This window comes from Apteryx rowi, unplaced genomic scaffold (genome assembly GCF_003343035.1).
Source record: "Apteryx rowi isolate R43461 unplaced genomic scaffold, aptRow1 scaffold_52, whole genome shotgun sequence".
NCBI lineage: Eukaryota > Metazoa > Chordata > Aves > Apterygiformes > Apterygidae > Apteryx > Apteryx rowi.
Genome location: NW_020450783.1, coordinates 3,628,085 through 3,654,139, shown reverse-complemented (window position 1 = coordinate 3,654,139; position 26,055 = coordinate 3,628,085). Strand labels below are relative to the sequence as shown.

The following is a 26,055-nucleotide window of genomic DNA, read 5'->3' as shown; positions in this document are numbered from 1 at the left end:
CTTGAATGAGGGAAACTGCAGCAAATCTGGAGAAGCTGGTCGTAAGAAGGAGGAATTTGAAAGGCATTATGCAAAACACTGCACTTTTTGCATACAGAAGGTCTGTAATGAAGATGAAACTCATCTTCAAAGATGAAGCCCTCTCCTGCTCTTCACCAGTGGGCTACACCTGAAAGGCTGGTTCCAAGCAGGCACAGCTTTGTCTGGAGGTGAGAAGACTTAGTATTCCATATATTACACTGTGATCCAGATCTCAGTTACACACCAGCCAGCTACAACCAAGTGCGGATTTGGGTTTCCAAAGCACTTTGTTTTCCCAGAAAAGCGATTTCATGCTTTAAAAATCCCATACACATACAAGATTACTGTTCAGACTTTGATACACTTGCTCTCCCTATCTCTAAGGGCTGTCATGCCAAAAAAGGGTCCAATAGGAGCCCTGCTGCGAGAAGTCCTGCTGGCAACCACAGGCGCGCTGGTGGCAATCCCAGCCCCTCCCTCTACCTTCTGGCCTACGCTCAGCTGCTTGCAGTCAGGCAACGTCACTGAAGGCAGAGCCTGYTCTCTCATGCACCATGCAAAATTGGTCCCGCAGACACTACTAGAAGGCTTAATCCTCAAAACCTTTTTTTATCCTGGTTTCTGAGATCTCATTTACTGAGATTACTTCTGAAGGCACAGATAACACCTTACCTGCAAGAAGTAGGTGATACTTCCTCCAGAACCCGTGTCTCTGTCTACTGCCTCGATCTTAAATATACTGCTGCCTGAGGGGGTGTTCTGTGACCAGAAAGAGTTATCAGAGTCAGAAGGAACCAGCAAAGCAAWGTGAGTTAAAAGAAATGAAAAATGAGCATGCAAGGAGGAAGAGAAAGGGAGTGAGGGTAGAAAGAATATAAACAAATGAGGGAACCAAAAAGCAGAGAGAAAACAGAGARGAGAAAGAGATTAAAAATGGAGGAAAGTGGAGAAGAACAAGAAGATAGAAAAAAACTTSTYGGAATGAAAATGACAGGAAATCTCTTCCAAAAAGAAGTGCAACCTATTCCCACCAGTCAGTTCTAAAAACTCCACTGACTCACGTCTTGGAGCTTACCCACAAAATAGCACACCTCAAGAAAACAGCTGGTCCCTACCAGACTTGGTCCCTAAGTGCACACTGAATATTAAATACCTACCCMAAACCCTGAAACATAAGAGTGCAAGTTAATCCTGCAAATCTTGTTATCTTATTGAAAACGTACTAGTTCCTCTTTACACTCCATTGAAATATACTTGTAGCATACAAAGAAATTTAACCAACCTCTGGGACTTGGACTATGTAAGGTGTATTGATGAACTCCGGGCTCTCATCATTAGYATCTGTTACAAGGATCCTGACTTTTTCAGAAACCTGGAGCGGAATATGAAGAACATATTATGAATCAAGCTGATTTACAACATATAAAYGTTCATTTGCATACTAAGGTGTATTCAAATGCAATGAAAAAYTGTGTTCTAACAGAATGTCCTTGCACTACCAAAACTGATTATGAGAAAGAAAATGCAGTCAATCACATCATCCACAAGAACTGGCTTCAAGGAGAACACACAGATATCTCTAAAAGAAATAAAGAATCTCAGAGTACTTTATAAATTACAGATTATGGGGCTGATTTTCAAAAGTGGCTTTCCTTTTCTTTATGGCATTCAAGATACCATGATATATTTTATGGGAATACATAAATGACTGTGTAGAAGTTGGTACCTGACTGCCAAAAGCATTCATTAATGCCTCATTTGATATCACACTGTTAAGAGTGTGCATAATTTGGATGTACAAATGCATGTTATTAATATTTAACAATAACATAACGTAGCCTCTGTTCTCTTTCTAAAAATACAGAAGCAAACATCTTTGACCAAAAAACTTCACCGTTGTTTGCAAGGTGGAGATGTGGATGTGATCCCATTATTTCCTTTATTTACAGAGATTGCCAGGACAGTTGGGACTGTAAGACCTGGCCACTTCCTAAACATTCAGTGTAGCAATCTCACTACATTTGTTTGACATGAAGAAGTGCTTTGTAGTTAATCCAGTCTTGTGGCTAGTAAAAGGGTCCCACTTTTGTGGCACCTCTAGTGATGAAGCCCAGGTCATCTTGACAGACTAATATCCYGACTGTGACGGCATCTGTTTGTAAACGGAAAATGACAAGGAAAATTGTAGAACTAGGATCAGACGCTGGTGCAGCGCCCCAGATAAGCCCTGAATGATTAGAAGTGATCAAAGCTTTATTCAGCAGCAGACAAGAAAAAACCCACAACCTCAGCGTAAGCAAATCTTAATGCCATCCTAGAGAAACATTGCAGGGGGTGGGGGTGGGAGGAGGAAGTCAGCTCTTGGGTGTCCAACACTAATTCCTATAATGTCTTCAAAAAGCCTCCAGCTCTTTCTTAGGTGTAAACCCTACTGAGTGGACAGTGAAATGTCGTAGGCAGCTGTTATTATTTTGTAGGCCACTTTGAGTCAGGCTTTCAGCTCACCCTGCAGTTGTAATTATCCTCAAATAGCTGAGCAAGGAGCTGGAATGAGACCTGTGCTACTGGGAGTTCAGTGGCTCTTGAAACAGAAGCTAAGACTCTAATRAGATTATGCTTTCTGATAAAATGAGATATTCCCTGAAAGGTAGTTTAATGGGGGAGAGGTGCAGGGGGTGACAGTTTGACAAGCTATGGCATAAATAAATACTTACTGTACTCAGGCCATCTGAAATACTGACTATAACTTCAATCTCATCTTCCTTCTGCAAACCAAGAAAATTCCTGTGTTAGAGAGTTGGTTATTTGCGCTGATTCAAACAGGATCTGCAGATTTAAACAGGTCTCAGTGGATACAGCAAAGTAACAGCTAATACTACAAAGCTGTCACAGCAGCGGCAAGGAAGCCCCCTCACAGGCTCCACACTCGGCTCTTTACAGGGCTTCTTGGACTTCCTGCGGCCATTGGCAAGAGATGGTTGGTCTGGGAATCCCTGTTTCCCTGTAAAGTGCTAGTGAAAATCAGTTGTCTCTTTTAAGAAACACTTCCTAAAAAGATATTTTTGGTACAAGATTCTCCTGTCTTAGTATACCATAATTTGAAGGGTTTACTGAGTATTGCATACTCTTCCCTGAAAAGCAGATATGATTGGTTCAATGCCTGCATTCCCRGAATAAGGTTGCCTTTAGGTGACTATTGCTGGGAACATCTTTAACCAACRTAAAGGGCTGTGATGTAACTAGAAAAGTGAACTGGAACACTGCTTACAGAAATCTCCACTTCCTCCTAATGACAGGAGAATCCTAAAGAAATCGAGATTTTCTCTGAAGATCAGAGGACTGCAATTGCTCCCAAACTCTTGATATGGGGGAGGAATGACAGAAATAAAGAGTAAATTTCTATTTTGGCAAATGCTGAACAGACAGCTGTCCAAAATTTGGTAGTAATGTCAGTGGCACAAGCGAACTGGAAAAGAATGTGATGGRTGAAATATATTGTCTCCAACTGCAAATTAAATTATATGTTTCAGGGGCAAAAAAGTTGACTCTGTTCCTCAAAATCATTGATCAAATTAAGGACTCAAGGATATTCCATTTCATTGTACTCTACCTCTCTGTCAAGCTCCTCAATCAGTGTAACGTTTCCAAGGTGCTTGTCAACAGAAAAGTAGYGTCTTGATCCAGCTTCATAGGCCAGGCTGTATGTCACGGGATCTCCTTCTGGGTCAGTTCCATTCAGAGTGTACACGTGGGTACCTGAAAAATTGGGCCATTCAACAACATTTCCTTGTGATTGCTTCAACTGGTGAATTTTTTCACTAATCTGTTCCTTAGGAATTTAGCCCCTGTATGGCAGGCAAAGCTTCTGTGAATCAAACCCGCTTTCTGGGGAATATGGATAAATAGACAGTTCAATAGTTCTGACGGTCACTTTTTACTATACTGGTTAAATCAAGTTTATCTGTGCTGGTTTCTATCACTTTGGGCTCTTTACTGTAGAATTGCACAAAGATCAATACAGCTCCCATCATAGTGTTTACACAGATGACGAGTTCTTGACTAGCTCTCAATCCAGGCGGGTCTGAAGCTATGCTGTTTAAGGACGGGGTGATAATCGCAGCAGCACCAAAACACCCTCRCACAGCTTTGTTCTACGGGAACAATGAAGCTGCAAACCAGCAGGCGGAGGATCCCCGAGGCTGGAGGCAGCACTCCCACCGGACTGAGCCCCAGCTCTGGAGCCCGGAAGATGGAAGCACATTTGCAGACTTTCCCACTTGCAGAAATAAACAGATGCAAGAGTCTTCCTTCATACTTAGCTCCCCCTCATTAAATTCCCTACTTAACACACCCACTCATGCACATACCAATGAATAAATTCTCTAAACTCATCAATGTATTTCTTTCACAAGCTGGCAAAAAAGAGATTGTTATTTCTATTTTTAAACATTTGAGAAGTTGGTGCCAGTTTCTGCAGTAAAACGACTTTGTTTATCAGAAGTGATATGTCCTGGGGGAGAATGTGGCGAGGGTTTATTTATTTTTTTGACTCACATGTCTGTCATTTTACTGTGCATTAATATCTTCATCCAAACAGCCTCAAGCACTTTACAAGAATCAGTTAACTGGGTCTGAAATATAAAACAGTGCTGTTGTTTTCTTTTACATCATAGTAATCTGGTGTGCCTTGAGTAAGTTACCTGAGATATCCAGGTTCCAGACATCTCAGGTAACTCACCCAAGGCACACCACTGCAGCTAAGCTACTGACTAGTTAGCATTAAGTCTTGCTTTTACACAGGACACAAAGATATCATGGCAGAACCCTTTCTGAGAAAGTTAACAAAGTTATGGCATAACACTGTCAAAGGGAACCCAGAAGACTCCAGTTTTAAACTACTCTGACACACTGAGTTTGAGCAATTTTAACTCTATGACCAAAAGTCATAATCTTTTTCTCATATAATCTCTGCAGCAACAATGGGGTTTTTCACTTACTAGACCATAAGTTTCTGTTTAATGCTTTGGCTTGAGGTCCTGTCAGTAATGCTAAGGTATCAGGTAAGCTGCCAGTTTTGTAATACAATCTTCAGCACTTCATTTGCTTATTCCTTGACATACAAAATGTGAAGCAACAGATCAGCAGGCTTAATGGACATGCAACATCCAGACATCAGAGGGGATACTAAGAAAACATGGCTACTTAGAAAACATGCATAGTGAGAGATTCTGTCAAGCCATGCTGGATCTACACTCACTTGTGAGTGAGTTCCCTTGTGATAATTGCCAGAAATAGGACAACTTTGTAGAGAAAAAAAATTCACACTGCAAAAACCAACGGGTCCCAAGGAGCACAAAAACCAGACCCTATTATGAGCTGGCTTAGCAGCCAATGATCACTCAAAATTTGCAGAACAGTTTTACAAAGTTGCAAAACAATTTTCACATTTTTCTTAGACTTTTCCCACAAAGCAAAGTAGAAAATAACAATAAATCTAAAATTGAGATTCCAAAATATATTAKGGAAAGGCAATGAGCAGAATGATGAGACATTTCTCCAACTGTAACAATGGAACCATGTAAGCACAAAGAAAAGCAAGGAGAGGAATAAACAGGGATTGTTCCAAAACAGTGTCCTAAGGAGACATTCACTTCCAGATATAGTTGTCATATATATATACATATAAAAGAGACTGAAATTTCAAGGCTGTTGAAGGTCCTGCAGCACCAGTACTGATTGCATTTACTCTTGTTTCTCAGAAGCTTTGGTCTTAATATCTAGCCTAGCTAGGACCAGATGGAGAACTCAGGTGTCAGCTCTCATAACTTCATTGATGCTCTTGTCAATACAGCGTGTCTTCTCACTCTTCTTCTGCCATGAGGACTTTTTACTTCTTAATCACTTCTCTGCCCTTTTTTTGTTCACTCTTCCTATCCCTTCTACTTTTTATACCACTGGCTGTCCAGTCTGTTTCTGCAAGTGTGGAACCACTGCTCTTTCTTCCCATTGATCTCTTGGTCCCTCTGAGATGCTCAGTTATATGCTTCTAGCACGTGCACCTGCTGAAGCAGTGCTATCTGTCCAGCRGGGAAACAGGGGATGGGTGTTATGATCCTATATCTGAAGTTTTCCCAGCATGCCAGTGACGACCAGTCACACGTTCTAGTCCTGTGACTGGGACTATCCCAAAACTAACAAATTCTGGTATTCCAAAAACTGTGAAACAGTCCTCAGAAATCACAGGCTGTGTGCTAGAGCAGAATGGATTACAAAAGTTTAGGYGAATACATTTGAACCTGGGCTTATTCTAATCTTATTCTTACAATTTTCTCTCCTACATTTTCTAGGAGTTTTCCTATAAGGAAAACAGCAATTTTCTTGTTTCGAAAAGTGAGATGAAACATTGATATTGGCACATACTGAGTTTACTGAGGTTTCTGAGAAAGTAATGGAGGGCATCATTGATCTTTACACCGTACTCTGTTTTCTAGATAAAGCTGATACTGCTCCATTTTTTGTAAAGCACAACATTTGTGTGCCTATTAAATTGGATTGTTGATCAAAATTTCTCTTCTAGCTCTATCGGAGTTCCTAATTTTGATGGAATTGTAATTTCAGTGCACAATACTCCTCATATCATTAACACCATGGGAACACTTCTCAGCACAGTGTTAATGCCAATTAAAAATCTCCTCTCAGTATGCTGCCTCCACTTGCTGAAAAGAAAATAAATGAAAATCCAGCCAAAATCTTATCAGAGAGTACCAAGCAAACAGCCTCTTCCTGTCAGAAAGATAAGGAAATAAAGCAGTCTTTACCAGCGATATGGGAAATGTTGTGCACAGGCCCAGACCCGAAGCTCTAGGTTCCCTGAGTACCTTTGCGATGGCACAGCAGGATGGGACTGGGGAAACTCCTGGGGAGCTGCACGTTGCTCCCTGCTACTGCTTGTTCCCAGGAGCCACATTAGACGTTCACTCCATTTTTCTATTCCATCTTAAAAGTCATTTGTTCTTTGCCCAACCACTTAGGTTGAATGGCTGCCCCATGATGGCATTGCCCCATCTTACTTCATTTCCAGCCTAGATTTATTCACGGCCAGCTTCTATCCATGTGCTCTGAGCCAGTATTGCCGTCTTGCTGAAGACACACTGTCCCCCACTGCTGCCCGACGCTTGGGAATCATTCCCTCGCTGCCAAGTTAAACAGGCCAAACACATTTTGGACTCATGTTCGACTCGCCTGGTCCTCCTCTGCCACCACAGCTGACATCTGTTAACAAGATGCTGAGAGGGACTTCCATGGGCATGCTCCCAGTGCAAGTATCTCTGTTCCTAAAGTCACAGCAAATACCAGCTAGCCGGGGGTTATTAGCCTGCTCGTTTCCCCACATGGAAAGGCAATGAACAGCTGCTAACACAAAGCCTACAGATGGCTGCTTTACGCTGCAAGTTCACCCCGAGCAAAGGGGATCTCAGGCTTCTGGAGAACACGGATCACGCACCAAGACTGCCTCAAAAAACACYCCTTTCCTATTCACTACCAGTTAATCCTGCTTCCTGAGCACGCCCAGGCTGCTTCAGCTCCCTCCCTGCATCACTGCTGCATCTGCCACCACACTGCGTTGACTGATGAAGCAGAGACATGGCCACAGAGCAGCAGCACGAAAGCCAGGAGCGGCTACGGCATGAGCTGAATCTCGCCACTGTGGTTGTAAYCCTGTGCAGCTCAGGGTGGGGGAAACAGTGGCAAGTGCTCAGTGGTGCGCCCAAAACACCACCCCRTGATGGTGGCCCTGTGGGACCCGTGGTAACCAACTCCAAGGAGAAGCAATTTGAGGGTGATTTCCCGATATATCTGCAGTTCCTGTTAAAAGCATAAAAACAAAGGAAAAGGCCATATGACCTGCGAGTTGTCAGTGTATCTCTGTCAAATACTATTCTGCAGGGGGTGCTCYATTTCGCCTAGTGTGAGCTCAGCTATAATGATGCGGAAGACAGGCTGTATTTAACGATTCAGTTTTGGTATCTTCCTAGGGGAGATACTTCTGTTTCTGCAAGAAGATGAATATTTTTGTGCCACTTAAAACAATTTAGCCTTTTTGGAGTCATCTGAATGTGAGGTCTTGGTGGGTCTCCAGATTTCAAGGCAAAGTTTGGGCTAAAATGTCCATGTCTGGTGTGTCTAGTCAGCAAGGAATTGTAATTGAGAAAAGAAGCATGTTAATTCTTTCACTCAATAATTTTTTTTGTGACGAGGAGGGCTGGAAATAAATTGTGTGCAGAAGAAATTCCTTGCAGGTTCAGCTATGTCCATGATGGAAGAGATACAGAAATACATGTGGAGAGACAGCAGAGTGCCAGGGTGGGATTTCTGAGCACTGAAGGAAGGACCAGGAAATCTGACAGCAGGGACTCTTACCAGTTTGGGGACCATCAGTTGSGTCAGGGTGATAGAAATAGAGAAGGAACGACAGATACCAAAGAGCATGAGGTGGGTCTCCACAGCCAGGAGAAGACAGTGGGAAGGAACCAGACCAGGAGCATGTAGGAACAACAAGGGAAGCTTGAAGGGTGGAGGGATCTCAAGTGGTAAATAAGCCACCTGGTAGGTAGCTGGGAGTTGTAGCTTTGACCACAGAGAAGAATTGGGGAGGGAGTGCGTACTTTCTGGTATGGAGTGAAATGGAAAGGAAAAATTCAAGGATGAGAGGCATGCAAAGATCTCCAGAGCTCAGATGATGCTTGGACTTTGAAAAAGTAATGAACTTCAGCCTTACAAGTGTGCTTCAATCCCTTGCTTTGCAGCTGTTCTCAGTGCCCCGCTATGACGGTTTGCAGGGATTAATGAGGTAGGATGAAGCAAACAAACTGAAATAGCATCCTGCACACGCACTAAGACCTTGATTAGGGGCACATGTATATTTTGTACGTACACAGGCAACTCTTAGCAAAGAGCTAATCACCAAATATCCCCACCTGCCCTGCCCAACAGCCACACAAACTGCAACTGGTGTTTCAGTCCATAACTTTTCCCATTCTTCCTAAATCTGGCACTGGGAGGGCCTGCTGCTCTGCTGGCCCTTCTTATCTCAAGGGGTCTCACGCTCTGGGACTCTAAACAGGATCTGGAAATGTGCAGACAATTTCAAACTTTCACCTAGAAATGGCATTTGCTGTCTTTATGATAACTTATGTCATTAGGTATGTAACGTGACAGATCACCACTACCTTACATAGGCAGCATACTACAAGCGAAAAGAAGGTCAAGTTAAGGATGATATGGACACAAGACTGTGTTTTTCCTGAATTTGATGCATTCTTGCAGCTGCAGCACTGCAACTGCTCTTTCTACAATCACATAGTTAGCTCATCTTCTCCTCTCTCAGTGCTCCAAAATGTTGAACGTTCCCTGCCTACAGATGACTGGGAACCTATCACACAACACTGCCAACTGCTTATAATYCCAGCGGGGCCAAAGACTGTAAAAGTCCTAATGGTCTATTAAAGCTGCTGTTCATGGCATTGCTCAGATCAGACACTGGCTGCTGCTGCAGCACAGCCAAGAAAAGTATCCGACTATGATTCCAACTTTTATCTAAGCACAGAGAAGACCTAATGGCTACACGCCCATTTCTTGCAGTGCCTAAACCAGTGCTGAGTGAGGCCACCCRGAATCAAATACACGGAAGTTTTAATTTCCCTGTTTTGTCACCCAGGCACAGTAACACTGAAGCCGCTGTGTCCTGTGTGCCTTCCTCTGGGATCCTTCCTCCAAAGCATCCCATGAGGGCTTGCTGTGCTGACTCAGGCCACAGGTAAGTCTACGCTGTTGAGTTGTTTCTCATTCTGCCACTAGCAGAAGCTGGAGCTGGAAGGGAACTTCCCAAAGTGCTTTCAGATAAGAGGACTTTGCAGTACTCCCAGATTTTAGTCAGGTTAGCCTAGGAATTACAGAGCAAAGAAGCACTGGCAGTTGTGTGGCAAGGCCACCACATTGAGATTTCTCAAAAGCAAGCTCTTATCTCCCTTTCCAAGGGTTTCTCTAGGTCCTTTATGAAGTTCCAGCCTAAACTCAACACCTCAGAGAAACCTTTCTGGTGGCACCTTCGSAGATTTAGGCCAGAAGTTACTTCCCTCTTGTCTTTTAAAGCACATTTATACAGCAAACTGAAGCACAGACCAGCCAATGTAAACACACATTCTGGCTGAAGCCAGCACACGTGAGAAACAACAGCACTAAAGACTGAGCAGCTTGAGCTGTATCACGATAGCAACCAAAACATAAACTCTTCAGGGACCTCTATGTACTTAGTCTGGTTGCTAATGTTACAAAAGCCCGTGCTATCACATATTTATCACCGTTCTTACTCAGGCTACTTACAGGTACGCTAACACAGGCTATGCTCCGCCACACCACCATTTCGCTGTGTAGGGATGCACACTCTCATTTTTTGTCAGCCTGCAGCCCCAGGCCAGACATGCTGGGTCCTGGTGCTAGGAAATCGCCCGCTGCACTTCACTGCTGCAGTAAGTGCGGTCATGTGAGAGAGCCTGTGGAGCTCTGGTGCTGCTAGGAAGGCCACTTCTGACTGCGCTGCAGCTCCGCACCACCTTCAGCTCGCCGTGGCCACGCAGGTGGCTGGAGGCTCACCACGCAGGCTGCCAGCTGGGGCAGGGAGAGCCTGACGCTCCGTGAGTGCCTGGGAGCCGGCGCCRCACCAGGGAATGGGAGTCTGATGGCAGGCGAGCTTCACTGCCTGAGGTCTCGGAGCTGGAGTCGGCGAGCATCGCCTCAGATGCACTGCCGCAAGGTCCCATTTTGTGTCGGGGCTGCCCGGCATTACAAGCCTCATCTACACTAGCACACAAGTGATTCCACTGGCTAATCTTGTTCCAGCGATCAGCACAGCTGTGCAAATCACAGCTTCCCCATCTGCCTCTGGCTTTTGCTTGTGCCACCGCGCTGCCGCCGGCCTTCAGCTGAGCTTTCCATTTGAGCTTGACCGAGCTTACAGCGAAGCCCGGCTGCATCATAGGCAAGTTCTCGTCACGCTCGTCCGCTCGATGTGTCACTTCCGCACTGTCGCTTCTGCCGTCCTTCCCCCCACGTTTGGTGTCCGACCGGCGGGGCGCCTCCGGAGCTGTGTCCCGCACGGCTTCACCCGGGGGACGGCAAGCGCTCCTCCGTCCGGGAGCGCCCCGCAGGCTGCTGAGCCGGGGAGCCTGCCCGCACCGCGGCCTCGCCAGGGACGCCGGCCCCGGGGAGGGGAGCGGAGGGTCTGGGCGCACCCCTCCGCCCAGCCGTGGCTCCTCTCAGCCCGACGCAGCTCACACGGCTGCTCTGAGGCGCCTTCCGCACCAGCTAAGTGCTTTTCTGATGCAGCCTCTCCTAGCCGCAAACGAACGGGAGCAAACCCTACAACAAAACCTCAGTGCTGCATTTGCGTGCAGAAAAGGAGGTGTTTATCACTGTGACATATTTTACACAAAAAATTGTAAACTATAGTTATAGCTTCCACTTCCTGCTCCCTGTGGAAAATATTGATTACAAACCACGGTTTTTGATTTCATGCAAACTTTTCTTAGTGCAACTAAATTAAAAAAAAAAAAAAAGAACAAATTCAATAGACCCCTCCAAAGCTATGTTTTTGATGTTTGAAAATTAAAAAATGTATCCATTCTTGAATTTCCAATAACACAACCAAACTTTTTGAAAAAAGTGAGATATTTAGAGAAAGCAATTTTCACTCCAAGTAGAAACATTTTCTACCATTTGTACTGCAAACATGAAAAATATAATAACTTTTTGAAGAAAAACCTGCATCTGTTATTTTTCAATGTACAGCTTGCGTTTGGTGATACAAAGTCCAATAAAATTATTAGAAACTCTGCTTTCTTTGCATAAACATTTGCAGAATTGGTAAGAAACCCCTTATCACCATGAATTTATTTTTAGTCCCAAAGGTCCGTGCTCTGGTACTGTGAATAAATTAGGGGACCAAGAATGGGAAAGCTAAAATACATGTTTAAATTATAGCTACAATTTAAACATGTCATTTTAAATTGAGGGCAATTAAGAGCTTGAGAAAAAAAACATGCAAGACCACAGTATGTAATAACACCTGCAACAAAACATACTTTGCTAATCAAAAGAGCAAGTAGCTTCAGTTTCTCTATTCAGTTAAACATACTAATTTTAATACTGACCAATGGGTGTGTCCTCTGAAAGGCTGAGAAGTGCCATGTTCCCGTTTGTGCTTCTGTCTCCATTATCAAAGAAATAGGGGGCATAATTTGCCTGAACTGCAATTAAAACAAAACAGAAGCCACAGAAAAGCATTTTACAGACGGCAGTTACTTGGCTTTGTTACCCYAACTTTCAGTAAATTTAAGCTGGTTTGGGAATAGCATGAGTGCATAACACATCAGTTGCTCTGAGGGACTTTCAAAATTATATATGTACAGATACTTGAATTAAATTACTTGTACATGCCACTGTACCAGTATTCACACAGCAGCAAACAGAGAGAGTATAGTAAAAAACAAAGAACCATCACCCAGCAGGATGTCTCTGAGAAATCCCACTCAGTTCCAGACAGCTTCACTGCAAAATTAACCTTTTCAGCTTGCAATGACTGCACGCTTCTCCCCTACTCTATGCACGAGTCTGAAACTTTCCCAACGCCAACCTGACCCGACGTTGTAAACATATTCTGTCTTAAAATTATGCCTACTGCATGAGCAATTAGCCATAATTAAATTGTTACTTACTTGCTGCCAGACAACAGCAAAGTTAAAAACAAAACAAAACAAAAAACAACAAATTAGTTGTCATTCTACTGACTGTTAGAGATTCAAAACAGCCCATCTGAAACAAAACGGCAAATATATAAGCACAGTGGGTAACATTTGCACAGGGATCAGTCTCTGAGGAAAATATTTCAGGACCACATTACCACACCAGTAAGGATTACTACAGGAATTAAGGTTATGCTTGTATCCCCCTATATTTTTAATTAACAAAGTGATTATTGTACTCACCCAGGCAAACGTGCACCAAACTGAGAAATAAGGAGGGGGTGCAATGCCTTACATGCTTCATCCCACTGAAGAAGKGGCCAAAGTCTTCTGTTTCAAGGGTTTATTTTATTTTATTTTCTCTGAAGGGACTAGGAAAGTGTCCTTCAGGCTGAGGTAGTGGAGAAATGTGCAAGAGGCAGTAACAGATGTTAAGATGTTAAGCGGATGACACGTCTTAATTTCTGAGGAATTTAAAGAAGCTCCTTCCTACCACCTAATTAGACCAATTACTTTGCAGGGAGCTATGGGACTCATTTCTGAGACGAGATTTGGAGGAATCAGCGTAACTCTCAGAGGTTCTGTTGTTAGTACTGTATTTGTGTTGCCTAAACGCACAAGCCAGAGAGAAGGTAAAGCTGAAAGTTGTTTTCTTTCTGAACTCTATCTTTTATTCTCTAACTCAGTCCTCTATCTTTTTTAGAGCTAAAAGAGTTTTTTTTTCTTTATTTTAGATTTGGTAACATTGAGAAATTACAAAGGAAGAAAATCTAACACAAGTAACAGTAAGCATCACTATTAGTGTTTTAAAGGAAACCATCATATTGGTGATAGCAGAAAATACACAAAATTGCATAATAAAAATGCAGAAGTCAAAATATTCTTTTCGTGAGCTGGCCTGATCACATAATTTTTAAAATAAGTGGATTTCTCATAGACTTCCAAAGCATCTTTTACATCAGSCCATAATTTTAACCAACATACAAAGTGTTTCATGGAAAAAATTAAGAAAGTAGCTTTTTTTCTTTGCTTTGTTTTGGTTTTCTGCACATAAAAAGTGTCTGTACTAATAAAAAAATATACATATATATATATACACACACACACATATATAAAAACAGTAAATTGTAAGATTAAAAAAACAGCCACTCTGGGAAAACATTCACATACAAAGCTTTTGGCTGCTTAAAAGGAACCTGATCAGTGGTAATAACTAGACTCTGTAAGGGAGATGTATACACAGTGTTTTAGCTGTTTAAACGTGATCTGAGGCAAAGTAGCACAGGCTACTTAAAGTAGCCTTTAAGGCTGTGCTAATGGAGTTTTCATTTCTGGTTTTAATTAACAGAGTGCACGGAAGAAACATTCAAGAAATCAATCGAAGAAAGAGTTCTCTATTGCAATGCTTTTAAATGGGATAGAAGCTACACTTTCCTCCTGGCAGATATAATCTCTTTACACTGGTGCTGAATGCACACACAGGGGGTGCAGGCGAGATGGGTGCAATTGCCCGGCAGCCCTGCGCTCACACCCAGGCTCCACAGCAYAGAAGGCCTCAGCAGCCAGAACATGGTGCATATTTATAGCATACCTTATCCACCGGTCACCGAAACTGCAGCGTGAATGAATGACGGAGGAGACCATGGGGAGAGAAGTCTTTGCAGCAGACACACTGCTGCGATGCTCCTGCGCATTTCCCGCATCCCTGTAAGCCCCCAGGATCTACGGTGCTCCTGCGTGGATACGTCTGCCTGCAGAACAAGTTAACTGTAAGGCTCCCTGAAGGGGAAAATGCAAAAGTTTTGTGCAAAATATTAAAAAACTCACCATCCACAGCGGAACTTGCCAGAGGATGGCATAGACAGCAAAAGCTTAAAAAGGCTTCAAAAGGGATTAGACAAATTCATGAAGATTATGTCCAKGAGTGACTATCGAACATGATGATGCTGATGCAAACCTGGGCTCAGGAAGGCACTAAATTATTACCTGCTGGAAGCTGGGAAGTTATACCTGGGGAAGGATCACTGTCTTTGCCCTCCTTCTCTTTTTCCAAGCATCTCCTACAAGACCAGGCCTTTAGTGTGACTCTCTCTGACTATTTTTATACAGCAGCATTTGTGAAAACTCCACGTCTTACCAGCACGGTGACTTCAACAGTGCCCTAGAAACCTCAGGGGAATCTGCAGCAGGCAACTAACAAAACTAAACCTACTGTTAACGCCTTTAAATTCACGATACAGCGATCCAAAGCGGAAAACTGGGTGGGGAGGGATTCACAAATAGAAAACAGATATAAACATAAACCGTGATACAGATTTAACCCTGCCACCGCTGTCAACAGTCATGTTGTACAGCTGGTAAAAGCACAGAAATACACCGGCACGGTGCCCAAGAAGCCACGGTGCTTTACTATCAGCCAGAAGAGGCAGCGGAAACATCAGTCACTTGGGAAGCATGAGGCGTGTGCAACACCTACCCTTCAGGAAAAACCATAAACAGCACCTAAACCTCCTCCCACCTGCCTCCCCAAGCCAGAACTGATAACACATTTTTCTACAGGGTATTTTCCTAGAAGCGGTGGGGAGCCAAAGTCAACAGTCAAAGTCAATACCTGCCCGTTCCCCTCGCTGCAGCCCCAAGGGATCTAAATCTCTAGAGTCAGTATCTCCAAGGAAGCAAAATGTCTGACTCCTCCTGGATTTTAATGAGTTTGAGCTCTTAATCCCCCTAGAGCATGAAAATGCAGCTAGTAYGCCTTTGTGCACTTAGTCATACACCCAGTACAGCTGGGCATCAATATTCTGACAGATTTTTTTTTTTTCCTCACAGAAAATACTCCTTCATCAAAGCTAATAGGGTTGATGAAACCCAACTGATTTTTATGATTTTTCCCCCGCCAGCTCCAGCCCTCCTCTCCTCCCTGCACCTTCAAGAATCTTGGAGGAACCTGCACCCAAACATGTTTACTTTTCGTAATCCAAAACCCAGACTTGAGCCTAGAACTAGTCTCCATTAATCAAGCATACCTGACAAAAAAATGGGCTTCCACCAGTACTGACAGCTGCCCTTCTCCTGCCTCTGCCTCCCTGAAGGAATATGGGAATCCTGGGCCCCTCCAAGGCTTAAGTTCAATCCCAAAGCCCAACCCAAAATCTGTGCCAAACAAGACCTGGCAACAGATGCCAACCCTAGAAATAAACACGTGGCCTTGAGCTGTTATCTACACCAGCCCTCACTCAGGCTACCAAGCTTGAATAAAATGCCAGCATTAAAACAGTCATCGGTACAGCACCAGCCCCCCAGGGTTGGGTGCTGAGGTGCAAGACCTGGGAAGGGGCGACAGCGGCACATGACACTGGGAACAGCTGCTCCTGACAGTCTTAGCCTGGAACAAAAAGTACCGTACGACCACAGCCCCTCACGCTATGCAACACGTACAAGGAAGTTCTCGCCAGCAGAAGGGGCAGGTGCACTCCCAAGGGTATCTACCTCTAGGACAGCAATATCAACACTGAGCTCAGTGGTGCCTCCGCGGGGAGAGTTGGAGGAGGCCTGTTCACAGCTGGCAGTTTGCAAATGCCCTTATCCAGTCACCAGCATCCCAGCTGGCACTAATTTCCACCCAGGCTGGCAGTCTGAGCAGAGCGGGTGGACAGAGCAGGCATGGCRATAAACTGTGCTTTCCACAGTGTGGGTGGCCCTTCCACCTCAGAGCAATCATATTAGAGYTGCCTACCTGGGGAGCGCCTGCCTGGCATGTAAATGCCAGATTCTGACTGTGTTGCATTTCAATCAGTTTTCTTACGCTTACATATGCACACAATTTAAAAATAGAGAGCAGAATAAAATTAAAGGAATAACAACAGAGAGATTAAATTATCTTCCACTCTCCTGCTCTGCTTTGTATTTACTAGGTATGCTCTTCAGATCTTATGCCTGTCTCCATTTGAGTTAAAAAACCCCTCTGTTTTAGACTCTGGACAGTTTTGATAAGTAACCAAGTTTACATTCATGTAGTAACAACTCAAGCCATTCTCCTTCCTGTGCTCCTCCTCCTCTGCTGGGTACATATGACATAAAGAGTTATTCTGGAAAAGAATATTCAGCATTTTTCGTGTGCATGTATGTGTGTAAATAAAGTCAATATAAAAAGTGCTCTACACTTCACGGAAACCAGCATGTGCAGAAAGAGTCCAAATCACACTGTGGTTTTCCCTCTCTAAATTACATGCTGACTAAAAGGAGCAGTAAGAGAGGTCAGTGATACCTGGAGGCACTCTGCACAGAGCAATTTACTCAGAATTGCTAGATGCAATAGCCACAAAGGAGAGAACTGGAGTCGGAGTCATTTTTAAGACCCTTCTCCTTCAAATAGGACAGGGGAGTTCCTACTTATGTATAATAAGTAACTTAGAACATAATAAGAACTTAGAACAGAATAAGTAAGAATTTACTTGCTATGGGACGTGGGCAAAGGCAGGGCAGAAGGGTGGGCCCGAGACATGCGTAACAGGTAAGGTAGATGTACGCCCCACATGCCCCGAATTTGATGGAGCTGCGGCTGCAGCCGAGCCGTTCTTTGCCCTCTGGAGTCAGGTCACCAGCAAGTCTCACAGCGTCGCGCAAGCGAGAATTGTTCAAGCTGTTCTCCAAATATTTTATCAGCAGCAGGATGTACGAAAATACAGTAAATGCAACAAATCCACTTTGTTGTTGGATGTTAGCTTTTTGACCAGGACCTGGGCAGGTAATAGTGCTCTTCATTTCAGCAAAGCTGAGCCAGTATAAGCAGACAGTTAAGATAAAGTTAAATGTGCAGTTCCCTTCCAACAAAACCTCATTAAAAAACCTTGCCTGTCCAGCCCACATCATCCCTCCCCCTCAAAATCTCCCCCGCAAGACAGGGAGATGATTTGTACTGGGGCACAGCATCATCACTGTCCACCAACTTCCATTACTACAGAGCATAAATGATGGTGTAAATCCAAGAACAACCGTCAATGACTATTTCAGATGACTGTTTTCACATTTTAATTGTGAAGAATTTTATGCAAAYTTCCCTTTGCATTTTCCTAACACAGCACAACAGAAATACAGTTTCTGTCTGGCTTCTGAGAGCGAGGCGCTGCGCCAATTTGATGGCAGGAGAGCAGAGCCTAAAGTCCCTTAGATCTCGTCACCTTCTGCCACTAGCTCTATGTTTTGAATTGCCACCTATAGGAGGGAGGCAGACTCACAATACAATTTCACAGCAGGAATAGCAAAAGAGAAATAGTCCCGTGTTTATAGTGGTTAAATCTAATCACAGACACAAGCCCGAGACCCTGACAGTTTGAGACCTTGGCCATGATCACCAAACTCTGAATCCTTCCTGCTGCCAGAACAAAAATGCTACCTCCTATACAAAACTGTACGCATTTCTCCAGTCTGCTCCCACTCTTTTTGTGCTATCTGTTAGCTTTTCCACTTAGAACAAACTGATCTATACAGACCTTTTAAGAGGATTATTATCTACTAAACTACATTAGATTCTAGCTGGCATGCAAGCCATTTAGAAATAGGCTAGAGCTCTCTTTGTTTTGTTTGGCAAGCCCTTGGTGAAGGACCTGTGTGCACTGCCTGTATTTAGATTAGACTCTAAATAGCACAAGCAATGCCTGCTCTTTACAGCGGGAAGAACAGAGGAAGTTTTATGACAGATGTATACAGCAGATGAAGGGCCTGGTCCATCGACACAATCAGCAGAACACCTAATCGTTAAGCACGCTGTTGTCCGCTGCGGTGCTTTCTGTCTGAGTTGTTGTGAGGTTGTGATGAGTAGGGCTGACACGAATATGCCAAACTGTTAACATGACTTGGAATTTTTGATAGCCCTGTAAGATTCAAATGTAAGCCAATAAAGACCTCTTTCTCTCTCTCACCACCTTATTCTCTTGGTACTAACTGAATGAGTTTAACACTTTTACATCTGAAAGGTAAAATGATCTCATAGATAGTTTTGACTTCATGGGGTCTAAGTCCAGTTTTCATCTCTACCACCGACAATCTATAAATAATCAGCCCAAGATCATTAAATTCACATTAAAGACATCAAAAGACAGTGACTGTCTGTCATTAATGATCTTGGACAAATTTATAAACCTCTCTCAGCTCAGCAGTAAAAACTGAAAGAAAAGAAAAATTAAGAATGCAGCAACCCACAGAAAGCAATACGTACAGTTTGGTTTGAAAAGTAGAACAACTGGAGTCATAACTCAGTTGTTTACACACCTTTTTTGTATTACAGTTCCACTGGGCAACTACACTAAATCTCAGTAGTATACAGGAGAAAGGTAAAAGCCTGAATAAAACACATATCCTGAAGAAAACTGGTAACTCAACCGATTCAGGAAGCCATTCCCTCCTCTGTGTCCTGTCCCCCCACCCCCCTCCCAAAAAAAAAAGAAAAAAAAGGGCAGAAGAAGAAAAAGTTTATTCGTTCTTGGGAAGAAAACAAAAGATTTTTAGAGGTGACTACAAGGGTCAAGTGTTATTTCTACTTGAACCCCCTTGAAGTGTCCCAGATTGGATAACAAAAATGGGAGCACTCAAAATGGCTGCCTCCTTTACAAATTCTTGGACAAAGTTTGGGCAAAAAAATAATTAAACTCACAATTGAATTGCAATTTCTTCAAAAGGACATAGCCTGTTACCTTCCTCCTTGATACAGAAAATCATGGCAACAAAAGCCACGGCATGAGAAGGCTTAATTTCCTCTCAAAAGCCAGGTTTTCTGGAAGTTGCTTAATTCTTGGTGTCAGAAGTCCTTTGTTTTTTGTCTTTTTCTTTGTTTTTGAGAATTGCATAGACCGTGGTCTACTTTTGATCCATTCTGTCTATTAATAAACCAGAAAGCTTATAAATTAAAAAGACTGGCACATTAAAACTTTTGTCTTGGGCTTTGGCAAAGTGTCTTAACTATTATTACCAGTCAAAAATTTCCAGTCATCATTTGCTTCTTTTTCTAATATGGAAATCACCTTTTGACCTTAAACATGTCTGTCTTCTTTCTTTGGAAAACGTTCATATTGCATTGAAACCATACTGTGATTGGAAATATTTTGGTATTTTACATAAATATTTTGCTGAACATTTTTCCATAAAGAAACTGAAAATTTCAGGGGAAACGCAAACATGGATCCCCTCCAATCCTCCCTAGGGAGAAAAACTTTGTTTTTCATCCTGCTCTACTGACTCTAAAAAAATGAGAGCCCCTGCCCCTGCCCCTGCTCCAGCCATTAGTAAGGAGCGGGCATGCTCTTCGTGCAGCTCTCTTACAGCCCTGACGCAACGCAAGCAGAGGGGGAAGGAGAGAAAGGGATGTCTTTGGTGGGAACAAACAGGAAAGCCAGAGAGATCAAAATTGCAAACCTCCTCCCAGCTCTGCACTGAATTCTGTTTGCTGCACACAAATTTCGCTTTACACACACCCTCCAGCCTCACGGTGCTGATCCCATATCCGATCCAGAGCAAAGTTAGTCTCTCTCATCCTTTGGGATTCACCTTTTTTCCCCCTGGCAAGCACTTCTCATTACCCCTCCGATTACGCACGGTTACAGCCTGGACACACCTGGTCAAGCACAATTATGCGAAAACCTCTTGCAGGAGGGGAGCAGCTCACGAGGCCCCGCGGAGGTCTCGCACCACCGGCATGCCACGGACGTGCAAGGGCAGGCGTGCCTTTCCCAGCCCGCGCAGCCGGCGTTCCCCAGCAGCGCCGTGCCTAGCTCTCCATACGCCGAGAAAGCTTCACGTTGTCAGACACTTGTGAAGGATTGCTGGAATAAATTAATAGAAAGAAAGCATGTCCCTGAATAATCACAGTTCCCCTGCCACCAGCTGTTTCAGAGCAGTCCCACTGTTAAACGTGGGATACCCATGCACAGCTCTAGAGATATGTAAAGTTCCTGTGCTAGGTTTTAAACTTCTTTCAGGTTATTTTTATGTATCCCATATAAGCTTGACAGATATAGCAAAAAATATACGAGGAAACTTCTCATATTTTCCAAATGGATAGTGAGGCTTTCTAAGAGAACAACAAGGTACACAGCCATAGAGCTCCTCTCACACCCAGTGAAAATGTTCTTTATAATCATGACGAACTCTGGGGTAACAGGTTTAAAAAGCAAACAAAAAAAGAACCAAAACTGGAAGTCTACCTGCAGTAAAAACATTCACCTGTGTTGGCTGCCACTGCCATGAAAAGGTAGAAGGAAGCCAGAAGTCTCATTCCAACAACGGCCAGTGAACTGTTCTCGTGAGGTTACAAGCCAGAGCTTGAAGGAGGAAATACTCGCTTTATTGTTTAAACACACAGATCAAGGTCAGGTTATGGAGGTATGTACAGTCAGTATTTCAGAAGGCACAAAATAAAGCTATTTTTTCCTGCTTCTAACTCCTCAAATTGCCTGATGTAGCTGGGTCAGAACAGAATGTTCCCCTGCTGGGGGAATATTTCAAAGGCCAAACTCTACACATATACCTAAATGTAAAACCCATTTTCTTTCTCTGCAGGCCCCAATTTACTGGACTTTTGATAGCATTTCTGCTCGGCACAAACTGAGAGAAATGACTCATCGTACTGCATCAGGAACCAACAGAAGTTACCAGGTAGCAGAGCAAACATGCCAAGGTAATAGTCTAGGAACAGGAGGTACCGGAGGCTCCTTAGGGCAAACTGTCAGTCACCTTGAAAACACAGTATCACTATTTTGCGTGGTCAGATAGCCCCGCTATTTCACAAATTGCACTACAGGCCATGACACAGTTTTAGACAGAGCTGCTGGAGGTCATTAGGGAAGCACAGACGTCATGTCCCTATCTCCAAAGAAACTAAGAAACATCAATGGGAAGAAAACAGAGGGAGAGCAGACAGCAAATACCTAGCAATCTTAGCATTACCCTAGCGACTTTCACACAGACACAGATATCAAAGTGCTTCCCAGCAGACCAGATTTTTTTCCAAGTAGGTGAATTTGGGAAAAAGAGATATTGCATTCTTTCTATTGGAAAAAATGCTAATTTGCGAAACAAAAATCTCAGATTCAGACTTGCCTGCATGATTTATTGTGAATTATACAATCATTTACTGTGGGTGGCAACAAAGAAGGTCTGGGGGAATTCCTGGGAAGGAAAAGAAACTCTCCCAGTGCTTCATCTCAGATATGCCTCCTCCTGATTGCAGCTTGCCAAAGGGTTGCAAAGAGTTTGCAAAACAGGCTCTGTGGGCAATGGGGGAAGGGAGAACATTTGCCAGAGCAGCTCAGTAATGAAAGTTCCTGCCAAGCCACCTTACTAGCTTAGAGAATACTGAAGACCACTGCAAAAATCCACTTACAATTCAGTAACCTTGGTCCTTTGGAAGCTATGTATCATTGACAAAGATGACTCTACTCATTTTGTTTTTTCAGGGAAAATAAACAGAGAACAGTTCCTAGACTATGCTGGTATATTTATACGCCCCATATTCACTCTGGCAGCATGACCACTGATAGATGTGGTGCCACGGAGCACGACACAGACCTGTTTGAAAGAGGCCATTTAACAGCAGACAGACAGTCCAAGGTATTTATGGAAGAACTACTATTACTCATTGTTTTGCCTGTAGAAATAGCACATATATGTCATAGTCCATGCAGTTGGGGTATGAATAATGAACAAATCAAGATTTTATAATTTAGTCAGTGTAGCTGAGAAAAGTAACGGGACTTGTCAAGGCAGGGCAATAAAAAACTTATGTTATCTCTGTAAGTCTTCTGGCTAGTGCACGTGCCATGGACATCACTGTACAGACACTGCTTACAAGGTAGTAATATGATTTGCTGAATGAGAGAATGTATGAAAATTAAACATGCTCCTTTCATTGCCACACATAACCAAGGTCAGCAGTTAAGCACAGGAACGGCACAAATGCAAAGATAACAGGTGAACTACAGCCCTGGCCAGAGGATCAGCTCTAGACAGAAGCACCACTTCAGTCTCAGTGGCGGAGGGAAGGATGTGCAGACCCTGGATTTTATACAGGTAAATGTGTGGCATCATGGTTGCAGAGGGGTCTGCCTATGGCCCCTCTTGCTAAGAACCAAGGCATATGCCTCCACCGTTCTCACCGGGGAGTCCCACCAAGCAACAGCTCTCAGACTGGGCCCCGGGGAACTTACCAAGGTACRTACCTGGTGAGGACCGGGAGGTCCAACCGGCTGAGGTAACCCTCCACCTTTGCTTAGGAACTCAGCAACAAGAGGAAATCTGAGTAACTCGAGAGCCTCTTATACCAAAGTAACGCTTGTCTTTAACCTAGGAAACAAAGTACATTTCAACAAACTTAATTTATAACAAGAGGACTAAATATTCAGTTTTGAAGTAATCCTCAAAAACACATAGGACTATTACCAATACTTTCCAGCAACTATCTAGCCTTTGATTGGACAGACTTTTATAAGATCAATAGTCTGTAAGTATATTGGTTCTCAGAGTTGTCAAAACAAGTAGTTTAACCTGGCTAGAGCCCAAAGCCAACTTCATGCCTACTAGCTCTGCCTATGAGCAGCGTGCCATTACCTTCTCCTCCCCACCCTCTTCACGTACTTATCTCAAGGCACTGTTATCATTTTTTACAACAACTTGTTAATAAAATAAATCAATAGAACTATATAGGAAGAATCCCAACAACATGCGTTAATCTAAGGAATGGATAAAATATCAGGGAACAGCCTTCCACATGCGGTAATTGCAGGATTCAGATTGTGATTACGTGATTTAGCAGATCCGGAAGTTATCACAGTGAAGGCTAAAATCCAGACTAAATGACAGAAAAATCCCTATTCATACTGTGACTTTGAGATGATTATATGGTGCTTTTAAACAGAGATGCTTGCATCCTGTAACTGAAACTGTCCTTAGCACAAAAAAGATGCCTGGAAATAACAAATACAATGCCCCACTATTTTATAACTGGTCTTTCTAACAGTCTGGAGTCTGGTCTGTCTTACAGACTGAAATTCCTGGAGTCAAATTAAAATATTTCAGCACAAGGAGAAAAACTTGAGGAAATTCAGAGAGTAGAGGAATTGCTCTGAGATGGGATCCCATATAGATAAGGAATAGGTGGGGGACAGTGAAGCCAAGAAATGTAAGATGACTTTTCCAGTTGGTGAGAACAGACAATGAGGAAGACCTTGAACCAGAAATTGTAAAAACATGTCAAGAAACAGAAAAAAGCATGTAAAGAAAGTTGGGGAAGGGAGCAGAGAGAAAGCAGTTTTGTGCAATAGACAGAAAAAAGTGCAAAGCGCATTTTAAAATAAAATTACAATGAACCAGTTGACTTAATTTCTCAGACTTCAGGATCTGTTTTCAAAACTGGTCAGTCTTGACTTATCTCTATGGAAGACTAGGGGAGTTCCTTTCAAAGATCATCAAAGACCGAGTTTACAAGGTTAAGGTCAACCTTATACATATTGCTTTGCTAGACATGACTTCATTTCAGATTTTTTTATCTCTTTTCATCTTCCACTCATCTGGAGATTTTTATGGAAGAAATAAGAGGAATTGGTACATGTTTAACTAAGTCAAAGGATAGGGCTTAATTGTTAACCTTGGTAAATTTGAAGAACTTCAAGATAAGAGCCTAGTGACATTGCCATCATTTGTTGTCTCCCAAGTAACGTAAAGTTGACTGAAGAGTTAGTAAGTTAAAAGCATTTTATAGAGGGACTTGCAGACACTACTGCATTATCTTTCATCTCATTCGGAGCTTTGTTTTGTTTCAAACCATCACACTGCTTCTCTAAGAGCATTTGTAAGCTGACGGAGCTCTTCATGCTTTTTTGTATGTAAGCATCTTCCTTCCCAGGCATATTAATCTCCTGTGAAAGCTTCCAAGATGCAAATAGGTTTTAGCATTTCTCAGTGCACACAGCACGCCTGCACCACATCGTCACCACTGATCGTGACACAGGGCTCTGCAACAACGCAAACRAGAACTTTTGGCTCAGGAGCCCATGTAGCAAACATGGTATTTTCCAGTATGCTCCAGGCTTGGGAGCTGATTCTGAAAGCATGTTATAGAGATTGGATTTTCAGAAATCAGGGCAAGCTATATTAGCTGAAGACTAACCAAAAAGCACCTCAAGAATATCTTTCCCCTGCTACAGTTGGGATCACCACTGATGACCAAATGACATCACTGAATCCAGCAGCACTTCACTGAAGGACCTCCAAGTGTCACCTTGCCTGTCAGGTCAGGCAAGCCCTGCCGCTATTTAACTTCYGGACTTAGAGGTCCTACTACCCCAGGAAATATTAGTTACTTTGACTGCACTACACTTATCACAAAGGCATATGCACATTGGTGTTGCTCGTGGACTGTACTTGTGCCTCATGCGCAGCTGATCACAACCAGCCCCTGAGCAGGCATTTTTAGGTGCACTGAACTTCTGAATGTTTGGATTTGGATGTCTCCCATGCAAGCTTTAAGTCTTCTTCTGTGAGCACCTGTGCTGTACTGCCAGCTGAGGCTAACCAGCTCTTGAACTAACATGCCAGGAACACAGTTTGAGTYTCTGACAGAAACTGGGCTTGGTTTGACAATTTCTTGTAATCATAGAAATTTGAGTGTGTCGGGCTGCAAAAGATGGACAAACCACGTTCAGTTTAGCATCTCTCAGACACAGTGACCTGATTTCTCTTATGCTTTGGGAGGCTGGCCAGATGGCATTATGACAGTAAGGAGCTTATCCTACAGCAAATCCCTTTCCTTATCCATTTCCTCATGGAAGAAGCATYAGACTGAAAATGTGGAATTAATCCCCCACACCTGAAGATATTCACAGGCAATGTCTCTGAAACACAGACACATACTGGCATAAGGGATGAGTGATGAATTGGCCAAATACACTTCCAGACAACTGCTCTTTCTGCAGAGAGACTCCTGCCACGAACACACTGAAAACACATAAGTCACTCCTTCTGCGCCCATAGCCTGGTTCCAGGCTCATAGGCCGAAGTATGATGAAACGATTCCAGTGTTTCCAAAATCAGCGTAGCTGGTCAACGAAGCAATGCCTGCCCTCCTATAATACTGAAGGGCTACCGAGAACCAGTGACACAAGTGGACTGGAATTAACACTCTTTCTTGCGTCACTTAATTTGCACAGGCAAGAAGCTCTCTTTGCTTCCCACTAGTACTTAAACA

The 26,055-nt window shown here is 43.3% G+C and overlaps 1 protein-coding gene and 1 long non-coding RNA gene across 5 annotated transcripts in view; both read right to left on the bottom strand.

The window, feature by feature from the left end:
- CDHR1 (cadherin related family member 1) overlaps positions 1-13,260 on the bottom strand; it is a 48,418-nt gene extending 35,158 nt beyond the window's left edge. For 2 of the 4 annotated variants that reach the window (XM_026080428.1, XM_026080430.1), the window contains exons 1-4: positions 12,231-12,593; positions 3,632-3,777; positions 2,736-2,786; positions 1,304-1,393 (exon numbers count right to left, since the gene is read on the bottom strand). In XM_026080428.1, coding sequence (XP_025936213.1) covers positions 1,304-1,393; positions 2,736-2,786; positions 3,632-3,777; positions 12,231-12,363 — 420 coding nt within the window. In that variant the 5' untranslated portion in view covers positions 12,364-12,593. Of the gene's footprint in view, positions 1-693; positions 781-1,303; positions 1,394-2,735; positions 2,787-3,631; positions 3,778-12,230; positions 12,594-13,064 lie in introns of those variants that run through there. The other 2 variants (XM_026080427.1, XM_026080429.1) reach the window with 2 other exon arrangements.
- Positions 13,261-13,948: 688 nt separating this feature from the next.
- On the bottom strand, positions 13,949-21,237 carry LOC112973061. Its single transcript, XR_003255874.1, has 3 exons — positions 21,039-21,237; positions 20,431-20,638; positions 13,949-14,572 (listed from the first exon to the last, which is right to left on the bottom strand). It is a non-coding gene; the product is annotated as an uncharacterized LOC112973061 (long non-coding RNA).
- Between the last annotated feature and the right edge of the window lie 4,818 nt (positions 21,238-26,055).